The sequence below is a fragment of the Camelina sativa genome, chromosome 1 (assembly GCF_000633955.1).
Source record: "Camelina sativa cultivar DH55 chromosome 1, Cs, whole genome shotgun sequence".
Classification (NCBI taxonomy): domain Eukaryota; kingdom Viridiplantae; phylum Streptophyta; class Magnoliopsida; order Brassicales; family Brassicaceae; genus Camelina; species Camelina sativa.
The window spans coordinates 16,975,022-16,986,842 of NC_025685.1; the positions used below are offsets into that span (position 1 = coordinate 16,975,022).

General features: G+C 37.6%; 2 protein-coding genes across 4 annotated transcripts in view; both read right to left on the minus strand.

The window, feature by feature from the left end:
• The window catches only part of LOC104792850 (E3 ubiquitin-protein ligase MBR1), a 12,283-nt gene extending 9,631 nt beyond the window's left edge, over window positions 1–2,652 (minus strand). Inside the window, exons 1-5 of one of the 3 annotated variants that reach the window (XM_010519105.2) lie at window positions 2,476–2,505; window positions 2,202–2,343; window positions 2,008–2,123; window positions 1,524–1,590; window positions 58–1,411 (exon numbers count right to left, since the gene is read on the minus strand). In XM_010519105.2, the coding sequence (XP_010517407.1) occupies window positions 58–1,345 (1,288 nt within the window). In that variant the 5' untranslated portion in view covers window positions 1,346–1,411; window positions 1,524–1,590; window positions 2,008–2,123; window positions 2,202–2,343; window positions 2,476–2,505. Of the gene's footprint in view, window positions 1–57; window positions 1,412–1,523; window positions 1,591–2,007; window positions 2,124–2,201 lie in introns of all 3 variants that reach the window. The other 2 variants (XM_010519114.2, XM_010519096.2) reach the window with 2 other exon arrangements.
• On the minus strand, window positions 4,085–6,092 carry LOC104792866 (UDP-glycosyltransferase 73B4-like). The gene is made up of 2 exons (XM_010519127.2): window positions 4,915–6,092; window positions 4,085–4,720 (listed from the first exon to the last, which is right to left on the minus strand). Exons 1-2 carry the CDS (start codon window positions 5,900–5,902, stop codon window positions 4,257–4,259), a joined length of 1,452 nt encoding a protein of 483 aa, XP_010517429.1. The 5' UTR covers window positions 5,903–6,092; the 3' UTR covers window positions 4,085–4,256.

Consider the following 11,821-nt stretch of genomic DNA (forward strand, 5'->3'; position numbering starts at 1 on the left):
CATGAATATCTGAACTCGGTCCTGCTCGAGGAACAAATGGAGGATCTATAGATGAACCAGGGTATCCACGTGTGAAACTCCAAAGATCATGCTCTGGATTTCTCATGTCAGTTGCAGGTGCAAACAAGGGCTGCTCAGGGTTGCTTCTCGATGTTTCCCACTGTGGTTCTACTCGTTCTGCAGGCATCCCAATACCCGAGGAACTGCTAGCTCTGGAACTGAAAGAAGCATCCCAAGCAAATTGGTGTATATTTCTGGTCAAAGCAGGGAGGTGGACTATATTTGTCTGATTCTCACCAGTGCTTCCACTAGTAATTGGTGTTGATCTCACATCTATAGGATCTACAAAAGGAGCGTTTAATGGTAAATTCTGTTGCAAAGAACCAGTGGGAGGCACAGAAGTTCCAGCATGTGATATGCTGAATGCTATGGACTCCTGAGGCTGCCTGGGATTTGATCGTCTACCAGCTCTAGATAAGGTGTCAGTGTTTCTTGTAGAATGAAAAGCACTGGCTGCAACAGCTCTTCCACCACCAGATCCAAACATTTGTTCTGTCCGGCCAAAATGATTAGTAACACTTGGAGAACTTTGTGAGGGTGTAGCCAAACTTAAGCTACTTGAAGCACCATACTGAGCAAGACCTCTATGCGAAGCGCTATTTTCACTCTGAACAATGCGGTTAGGAGTTTCACCAGAAAAAGAATGACTAGGGGATCCTTCAAGAGCTTTTCTTTTGCAGGATGAACCCCAACCACCAAATGAAGAAGCAGGACCACTGCTACTCTCACCAGCAGCCTGGATTGAGCTTCCTAATGAACTTCCATAGCTATTATGACGGTTAACTACCCCAGAAGACTGCGCAATACAATTATCGCTATCCATGTCCATACTCATATCTACATGCTGTGTCATAGGATTAGAGCTTGAACCGCGCAAGAAAGAAGGCCCATTTCTGATGTGACTGCCAGCATGAACCTCTCCATGTACCATCATACTATTCAAACCTAATTGCCTTCCCTCAGATCCATAGCCAATAAAGCGATGAGAAACATCTTGAGGCAGCTGGTGATTTGACTTCATTCCAATGGAATTGACCTGATTAGAGGGTCCAGATATGGAACTGGATTCCCCCAACCTCCACCAATTATGTTCTTGAGCAGCATGAGAAATCGAACTTGCATAAGTTGGTCGTCCTGAAGGATTACTGTTGTTTGGAAATCCAGTGTCTGCTGGATTCAGAATGTTATTCAAATTGGTCTCTGTGCAGTAAATCGATTCACCATCTGCCTGGTTCACTTCAGTAGATGAACCACCATTACTCCGTGGCCCTTGCATTGGATTCATACCTTTGACTAGAACACAAAGACTTTCCAGTAAATAGATCTAAAGTTACAAGGGTACTGACGAGACCTAGAGTCACAAAATCCGGAAGCAGACAAGAAAAAAAAATATGCATTAGAAATCCAGAAATGACAACTTAAGAAAAAAAGTAACACAACTGAAACAAGAGCACCCCATTTACCATTACTATCATAGGAGGCCAGCCAGCTATCTAGCTTCAGGCTTCGCTCAGGCTCCAACTATAGCTTCTGCATTATGGTACAGCAAAAAGGTAAGATCAGAAACTTTCACACAAATGTCAAATGAGGAACTAAGAACCAAAACCTCATCAAACTAGTTGATATACATTAGAGTAACAACTAACAAAGTAACAATAAAGAAACTCCTAAAGAGAACTAGCAAACTACCACTTCTGCCTAACTTGTAAACTTCATTAATGGATTCTTCAACATAAAACTCCAATCAAAAGATTAACAAAGTGTTTATATATCAAGCTATGCTCATTTTCGACACAACAAAGAGTAAATAAATATTGTCAATCTTCTTCAATAGCTAGCATTGAGAACTAAAAACCATAGGAGTTCTGATACTAATTACCTATTCACAAAAGAACCATGAGAAGCACATTTTCTGATTCAACACCAAACCAAAATCAAGTTACTTACAAATCCAATGCCAAAGTTGAAAATTTCCAATCTTGAGATGAAAACCTTAAGTGGGTCAATCCCGATCCGTCCAGCTAATGCAATGCATCAAAATCCCAAACCAAAAGCACAACGATCTGAACAACCAAACACCAATTAGAGACAAAACAAAAACAAAAAGGTGAGTTTTTTCATAAGATTGAGAGAAATGGTACCTGCAAATACCCCAAGAGAATCAAATAGGCCTCAAAAGTTTCAATTGAAATCAAATTTTAAAAAAAAAACTTTTGGTAGTTTCAATTTGTGGGTATGGTGGTGGTGGTGTCCTCTCCTCTGCACGATTCTGTAGGTTTCAGTCTGTTTCGATTATTACAACAGAAATTAAAAAAAGAAAACTTTTCTCAGAATACGTAGAGAAAGACGAAGAAGAAGAAGAAGCACATAAGCAATGGATGAGGAAGAGAAGAAGAGAAGGATTCAGAGACGTACAGATTTCATGTGACAAATTTTTTACCAAAAATCTCTTACATAATAATAAGTTATTGTAATAATAATAAAAAAGAAACTTTGGAAAGATATGATTTTTTTCTTTCTATAAGAAATTAATAAAATTAAAAAGTTTGGTGCTTTATAGAATGAATCATCTCTTTCATTAATTTAGCTGTAAGATTTTGCAGGACGTCACTTGTCTCAATGGTCTATATGGTGCTGTCCTAGGCTCCCCTCTTAGCTACCTTTCTTCTTTATTTTTAAATTAAATACAAAATTTGTAGAAGACAACTGTCACGGTAATAATAATTTGTATGCCTTAATTTTTCTATGCCACAAGGCCCACAACATTGTTGTTATCTTTCAATCAAGTTGCCAATTTCTCTTTAGTAGTTTTTGTTTGTTTTTAAATGTACGAATGGTAACATGAATTAGATTTTTTTAAAAAATGTTCAAATACGCACTTATACATGTTACTAAACCCTAAACACTTATACATGTTACTGTTCATTGCCTAAATCAAAGTGCATAATTGAAAAACACTGCATAATATCCTGTTTTTTAAAACAATAGCGGTCCACTAATAAAACCCAGCCTGAAAAAACGCAAACCACTTTTTTGTTTTTTTTTTTCAAATAACGCAAATCAAATACAAATGTGGTAATTGGTGACTGAACCAAGTTTTTACAAAATACTTCTTGAATTCTGCTTTCATATAGTTACCATTCAAGGCCTTATTTTCTGTAATTAATAAAAAATAAGTAATCAAATATATATTTTAAGAAATTACTTATTACCAAAATATTTTCAGTTGTGCAAGTAATTAATCCTTTAGATTAAGTAAATTTAGATAATTAAGGTTTGCAATTTTTTTTTGGGCAAATCTCACAATACTACCAGAATAATTAGTTTGTTTCCAAATTTAACATATTACCTCTAAAGTTCCAAAAAGGAATTATATTTCAAAATTAAACTATAATTTCTAAATACTAAATCATATCCATAAAAACTATTCTCTAAGGTCTTGAATGGAGGAAGACACTTATATAACTCAAATGTTGTTTAAAAAAGTTATAATATAATTATGATACTATTGTTAGTTAAACCAATTTGGAACTAAAGATTGATATTATGAATAGATATGTAAATCAAAGAGCTTGATAATGATTTTTTTTTACTGTTTTGTACTTTTTTTTATGATTGAACTAGTAACTGATTCAATAATAAATATGTATACTAAAAATTAATTTTAAATAACTTTTGGTATTTTAAATTTAAAAATTAAAATATATATTTGTTAATACAAGACAATTAAAAATATATACTTATACTAGTTATAATAAAATAACATGAAATCCGCACTATCAATTGTTTTTCACCAATCAAACATTATTTTATACCGCTTGTTTTGGAATAACCGCACTTGTCCCGCAAATACATTTGTCCCGCACGTACCGCAGTTAAACCGTACCGCACTAACAAATTTTTTACTCCGCACTATTAAATCCGCGGTTACCATTCGGACGCTAATTGTACGTCACTTTTTTCAATGGTCTAATAACTCTTCTAAGCATTGGTGGAGTAAAGTTCTCAAATAATGGCCTCTTGATTGTCACAAAAACATTAAACTCTTGAAAAGTAAATGAGAACACACCACATACTTTCTCTAACAAAACAATGGCTAAAGCTAATGTTCTCATGTATTACAGGAACTTCAAAAGATACACAAAGTCAAGAAAACAATCTCACATCAATACAACATTAAGCATGTTCTGTCTTTTTTACTTTAGACCATTCAACTCTTCCATAAACTTGCTAACATTATTATAAGAAGAACCTCCTTTCTCCACAGCTGCTTTAACCATCTCGCCTAGCTTCTTAGCCCGTATCCGCCTTTCTTCTACCTCTTCTCCAACTATCACTTCCCTCACTGCTTTCTCCACTTCCTTTCTACTAATTCGCTTTCCTTTTCTCACCAACTCGGTAGCTCCCACGTTCACTCCTATCCTCAAAACTTTTGTCAATTGCTTCTCGTTGTAAAACTGTTCCGCCCCCATCGGCCAAGTTACCATAGGCAGCCCTGCGGCAATGCCCTCCATAGCCGAGTTCCATCCACAATGCGTCACAAATCCTCCTACTGCTATGTGGTCAAGTATCAGCACTTGCGGGGCCCATCCGCGTATTATCAGCCCTTTTCCTCTAGTCCTCTCCTCAAACCCTTTAGGCAACCACTCATCATTTTCACCTATCCAAACCACACAAACACCAACTGTTAGGAGAACTATAAAAATAATATAAAAGTACACAAACCAATGTACTCGTTGCTATGGTATATTGTTATCATAGCATATTTGGCAATAGGAAAATATAAACACATGTTAACATTGATGAAGGAAATATATAGTGATATAGACCAATGTTTGAGGATGAAAAAATGACCTTGGTTTTCATTTTTCCTAACCACCCAGATGAAGTTTTGTCCAGAGCCTTCAAGACCGGAAGCGATCTCTAACAGCTGTTCGTTGGTGAAGCTAGTTCGGCTGCCAAAGGACATGTAAACTACTGAACCAGGTGTCTTAGAGTCGAGCCATTTGAGGCATTCTTCCTCATCAATGGTTGCCTTTTTCCCTCTTCCGGCTTTCTCGGCAAACTCTTTGTTAGATAGTGAAAGCGGACCAATATGCCAAACTCTTTTCGCCACAGAACTACTGTAAAAATCAGCATAAGCAGATTCCAGCTCGTAGAAGCTATTCACCAAAACACCAAAACTACTGATCTCTGATTCCCTGACCTCTTTCCAAAACTTTCCAAATAGAGTTTCTTCGTCAAAAACAACATTGGCTTGGTCTGTTGTCATTACTATCTCCTCCCCTGGAAGACCTGGGATTACAAAAGGAGTAGAACTCGTAGCGACTTTCTTGTGAGGCTTATGAATCCTCATGTTATACGAACAACACAAGGCAAAGACTGACGTGCCGTGGAACACAAGTCTTGGCACACCGAACTTCTCAGCAGATTCTGTCGCCCAAGGGAAGAACATATCGGCCACAAGAGCACTTGATTTGGTTGTTTCAATGAAATTCTCCAACTGATGTTTCATATACTTAGTAGAGAGAATAAACTTCACGAACAAGTCACCTGAGTCAGATTTTTGGTATGAGTTGATGAAGTCACCGTTCTCGCATCCTTCAGGCAATTCTAGCTCTACACAAGGGAAGTTGAAGATCTTGATTCCGATTTCGAAGTCAGGATTTTGAACTTTGAATGCTTCAATAGGTTTCTCCAAGATCTTAGCATTGATTGGAGTTGTGATGAGGGTTGATTTGGCTCCTCTGCTTGCGAAAAGCTTGGCCATGTCTAGAACTGGAATCATGTGACCATGAGCCATGAAGGGGAAGAACAAAATATGAATTTTCTCTCTGTTCATGTTTGGTTTGTAGTAACCAAAATTATTGGTTTTGGGATGAAGATAGAAAATCAAAAGAAAGCAAAACAAGAATGGAAAATTTTCTGAAGATTTAAGAACTGAAATATGTCATGTGATCAGACAAAACAAAGAGGGTTTCTTGTCTAGCTTGGGACTTTCTTTCTTTGTCTGAGTTGTTCTTCCAGTTTCGATCATATCGAGATATATAAACACACACGTGTACGTAAAAGAAGATATGAAGATTTTGGGAATGTACGTCTTTGCATACGCCATCTTTTGCTTTGGTGTTTTGTTATTCTATTTCGTCATATTTGGTTGGCTCTGTGTTTTGTCTCTATGCACATGTGTTGTATACTTGAATCTCGTAGAAGCAAACTTTGACTTCTCACTTAGCGATGAGTATCGAGCAAGCCTTAATTTTTCTTTTTATTATTTACTTTATACATTGTACAGTAAAATCTCTATGATTTAACAATAATGGGGCCATAATATTTCCTATTTTATAATTATATATAATTTTTAAAAATTATTGTATATAGTGATATTAATTAATGTATAAAATTTTATTTTAATTGTTAAGAATTTAAAAATATAAGTTAAAATAATTTGACTTATATTGATATATTATATATATATATATTATTACATCAATTTTAATTTTCAAAATTAGTAATTTATATAATTATAATACTTCCCAAATTCCCATTTGTACGAGTATATGATTTAGCTCTAAATTCATTACCATCCTTACCACATCACACATAAAGTAAAAAAGAGTCCGTAAAAGACTAAAGTAGATGACAAATAGGAATTTGGGAAGGACTTGCGAGAACAGAAACAAAAAGAGTGAGAATTCGGAGATAAAAAAAAGTTTCATTTAAAATTTGGGATAGGAATAAGATGAAATGGAGAGAAAAAAAGAATTCTAAAAAAAATAAAAAATAAAAACTAACCAAGAAGCAAATGAAAAAAATATTTTTGTGTTACTTAATATTGATAAACTTAAAATTCAAAGACAAAGTAACCTATATAGTCCATTAAATATAAACTTTATATTCATTATAAAATCAAAATAAATAAAAAGCTCTTGATTCATATAAGAGCAACTCCAACAGACCCTTAAACCCTCAAAATTTGAGGATTTTTTAGTTCCAAGAGACCCTTAAATCTTTAATTTTTAAGGGTTGGAATAGTGAACCTTCAAATTTGAGGGTGCACTATTATTCAACCCCTTAAAATTTTATATATATTTCATTTTAGTCTTTATAATTTTTCTATCTTACAAATATGTCTAAATAAGTTTAATTGTTTGAAATCTATCTATATAAATTCAATTGTTTTATTTAGATCTATATACATTCTATTATTTGAAATATATCTATATAAATTTATTATTTGAATATATCTATGGAAATAATTATATTGAATAACTTTATATTTTACATGTAGTTTTATTTTATATTTTTGATATATATATATATATATATATATTATATGTTGTTTTATCATAGAAGGTATTGTATTTTATTAATATTGTTTGATATATTTTTTCATTGTGTATTTTATAATTATCTATGAAAGTTTTGTGATTATAAAAAATTATTAGTAAGATTGTGGACTATAATGTAAATAGAAAATTTTTTAGAAATAAATTTGAGGGTGTACCATTGGAGTAAATCACCTTCAAACCTTTATTTTGAAGATGAACTCTCTTTAAAATGAAGGCATTGTTGGAGATGCCCTAAGACAAGATAGATTTAAATGACACGAAATATTATAATAAATAATTTATAATTTCTTAAAAAAATAGAATATATATTTTATTTATGATATTCTATTTTATTTATTTTTATTACTACAAGTCTACAAGATATAGACATTCTTGAATAACACCAAAATAAGTATTATTTTAAAATTTAGCACATCATCTCTAGAGTTTCAAAGGACCATTACCCTAAATTCTAAATATGAAACCATACACTCTCAAAACTATATCTTAAATGTAAAATAGAAAAATTTGAACATAAAAATAATCTTTTAAAAAAATTAAAAGTATTGTAATATGTCTTTTTTTTCACTTAAAGATTTTATATATATTGAAAGAAAAAAACCCATTACAATAACCGAAAGATCAAAGACAATCAACCCAACAAAAACCAGCTAATACAACCTTATATTCTAGCCATATCCTCCACAAAAAGCTGATGTAACCAACATGAGAAACCAGTTGCTACATACGATTGGCGACGATCCTGCCTTGTTAAACTCCTAGCGATTAGGTGAGCTCCAAGATTTGAGGTCCTGCTTTCCAAAACCAATTCTGAATCCAAATTTTTTTCCAAACTAGCTCTCAAAAGATGGGACTGCAATTTAAAAGAAGGCCAAGCATTTTGAAACGACCTGACCCGTTTTTTTTAAATAAATAATAATAATAATTACTAACTACACGACTAGTGGTCCCATACCCACTAGCCACCTAACCACAATCACAAATAACAGCGGAATAACAATACCAAATAAATAACCAATAATAATCCATAATAGAATAACCAATATCCAATTCTAACCATTTCAATGTCAAACAATAAGAAACACCAAACCGGCAATCCTAGCAATGTTTCTAATGACCCAACTCTAGCAACCTAGCAATGCCAGACAACATCCAATCGAGTCCCTAGAACATCTTCCTCTTCATTGCCTTGATTCCACGATCACACTTTGCCTTTACCTGCACCACAAACACAAATTGAGATGCATGAGTATTTGATAAATACTCAGTGAGGCAATCCTCCCATCTACTGGGCTATACACACAAGCAATAAGATCTCTCATGCCACAAACAACAACAATAAAACAAATCAGGAACATGAACAAGTGACCCGACACGATCCGGTTACTGTCGGAAGAGTGTCGACCGATACCAGAAGGTGTGGACCGACACTGGACATCTGGTGTCGACCAACACCACTTGGGTGTCGACCGACACCTGCTCGACACCCCCGAAACCCTAACGGTGTCGACCGACACTCGCTAAGTTCCCGAGCCGTCCTCGCGTTAGTGTCGACCGACACCACTGTCGAGCAGTGATTTCCTTCGAACAGAACCTCCGAATCTCGCCTCCAAACTTCTCTTCTTTGTTTCACACAATCCCAGGAACGAATCCAAGCCTCAGGAGCTACGAAAAACTCACAAACAACCAAAAACAAACAACCAAACAACACACAATATCACAAAAACAGAGATCTTAGCTTAGATAAGCCATGGTCATGAACTCACCTTAGCCAACAAAGAGATCTAAGCCCAAAGGACGAAGATACCACCACAGAACCCTTCCCACCATGTTCCTAGCCTTGGATTTTCACTCTCACAGCAAGATCTCTCCAAAAATGACTTCAAATCTCACAAACTCTCACAAGAACTCTTAGAAACTGTTTTATCCTCTTTCTCTCTCAAAAACAACAAACGGCGACCAAGACAAAAATAAAACACGACCTAGGTCATTTTCCCACTTAAATATCTCGGTTCAATTGCTTTTCCTAAACCAAACCAGTCCAAATCGAAAATTAAATCAATCTGGTCGAACCAGAAATAAGTGGTGTCGACCGACACCACATGAGTGTCGATCGACACCCAACCCCAAAACGCAGAGTTTTGGTTCGCGGGCGTTACAATTCTCCCCCACCAAAATAGATTTGTCCTCGAATCTCGAACAACACTCAACCAAGGACTCATGTGCTACCGACTCCACGGCCCGCACTCCTCCGACTAATATACGAAAGGTCACCTCTAGGTGATAGACTCACGCTCTAGGCGTTATTTGCTCTCAACTTTTGGACTTTCCTTGTCTCATAGGCCTAAACCTTGAGTTTTTATTGGCTCTTCATCAGACCTAAGTCTGCATGCCATAATGTTGGCTCCTCATCGGGCCTAAACCCGCATGCCATAATGTATAAGGAGAAATCCAATATTCGTCTCTCGGGTCGTCACCCTACAACGCGCCTTCGAATCGTCATCCGAAGTCGATATACCAACCACACTCCCAAGCAACAAAGTCTTGGAATATGGCGGTACTAGGAGAACCGAAGTCCCCCAAGAGTCGCGAGCAAACAATTCTAAACACGTCTGAGTCCTATTCCTAACCAGGTTCCCTTCCCATGGCTCGCGTAAGAAAACACAATGCCCTACCAACCATATCTCCCCTCACTAGAATACCCCATGACCACACAAGGATCATCTCACTGCCCCACGGGCCGCCACGAAGGCCAAATAAATGTCCTAAACAGGACCGCCACAAAGGCCAAACAAATGTCCAAATAGGACCGCCACAAAGGCCAAACAAATGTCCTAAACAGGACCGCCACAAAGGCCAAACAAATGTCCTAAACAGGACCGCCATAAAGGCCAAACAAATGTCCTTAACAGGACCGCCACCAAGGCCACTCGTCCCGAAGGACCGTCACGAAGACCATCTGTCCCGAAGGACCGCCTCAACAGGCACTCTGGCTAAACAGCCCGCCACGAAGGCCACACAATGGCTAAACAGCCCACCACGAAGGCCACACAATGGCTAAACCAACCAACCACCCTAAGCGACCGAGTAACAAGAGAGATGGGCTGGAATAATCCATTCCCGCTCCAGCCACAGATTACAGATGGGACCAAGCTAGGCAAGCTCAAGTCGTAGCTTGCTTCTCATACCACTTCTTAAACCTTGCCTTCATCCTCGCCTCTGGCTCCCAAGTCTGCTCCTCAACACCATCACAGTCCCAAAGGACTCTCATCAAAGGAATCTTCTTCTTCCAAAGTTCCTTGATCCTCCTCTCGAGAACCCTCACTGGTCTCGCCTCCAAAATCATGTTAGGCTGAAGATCCTCAAGAATCTTAGCCAACAACTGATCATCCTCACAGAGACACTTCCGCAACATAGACACATGGAAAACCTTATGGAATGCTCGCATAACCTCAAGTTACTCCAGTCTATATGCCACTGGTCCAACTCGCTCAATCACTCGGAACAGACCCATATACCTCAGACTCAACTTAGTCTCAGTCAATGACCTGTTTGGACCCTGCAACATGGCCATCTTGAGGTACACTCTATCTCCAACCTGAAACTCAAGATCTCTCCTCCTCATATCAGCATAACTCCTCTGCCGATCCTGAGCTTCCTTCATGTTCAGCTTGAGAACCCGAATCTTCTCCGAGGCCTCCTGAACAAAATCTGCCCCGTACATGCTCCTCTCCCCCACCTGAGTCCAGCATAATGGTGTACGACACAGCCTCCCATACAAAGCCTCATAAGGAGCCATGCCAATACTCGCCTGGTAACTGTTGTTATAAGCAAACTCTACCAAGCTCAAGTGATCTGCCCAATGGCCACCCCAATCCAACACACACATCCTCAGCAAATCCTCCAACGTCTGGATCGTCCTCTCTGACTGTCCATCTGTCTGGGGATGATAAGCTGTACTCATATGCACTTTAGTGCCCATCTCTGCCTGAAATGCCCTCCAGAACACAGAAGTGAACTTGGAATCCCTATCAGACACAATACTCGCTGGCACCCCATGCAACCTGAATATCTCCTTCACATACTTTTTAGCCAAGACTGCTGCTCCATCAGTTTTCTTAATGGCCAGAAAATGTGCCGACTTAGTCAACCGGTCCACAATGACCCAAATAGCATCAAACATCCTGGACAATGGCAAACCAACCATGAAGTCCATAGTAATCATATCCCACTTCCACTCAGGAATGGGAAGACTCTTCAGCAAACCACCTGGTACCTGATGCTCAGCCTTCACTAGCTGACACACATCGCACCTCGCAACCCAACTAGCCACATCATTCTTCATCCCGACCCAGTGATAGTACCTCTTGAGATCTCGGTACATCTTAGTCGCTCATGGATGAATAGAG

Bases quoted from the DNA above. Each gene is read 5' to 3' on its own strand.
- LOC104792866 (XM_010519127.2), bottom strand. From the start codon at position 5,902: ATGAACAGAGAGAAAATTCATATTTTGTTCTTCCCCTTCATGGCTCAT. The intron at 4,721-4,914 runs GTCATTTTTTCA...TGGTTTGGATAG, and splicing joins TAGGAAAAATGAAAACCAAG to GTGAAAATGATGAGTGGTTG.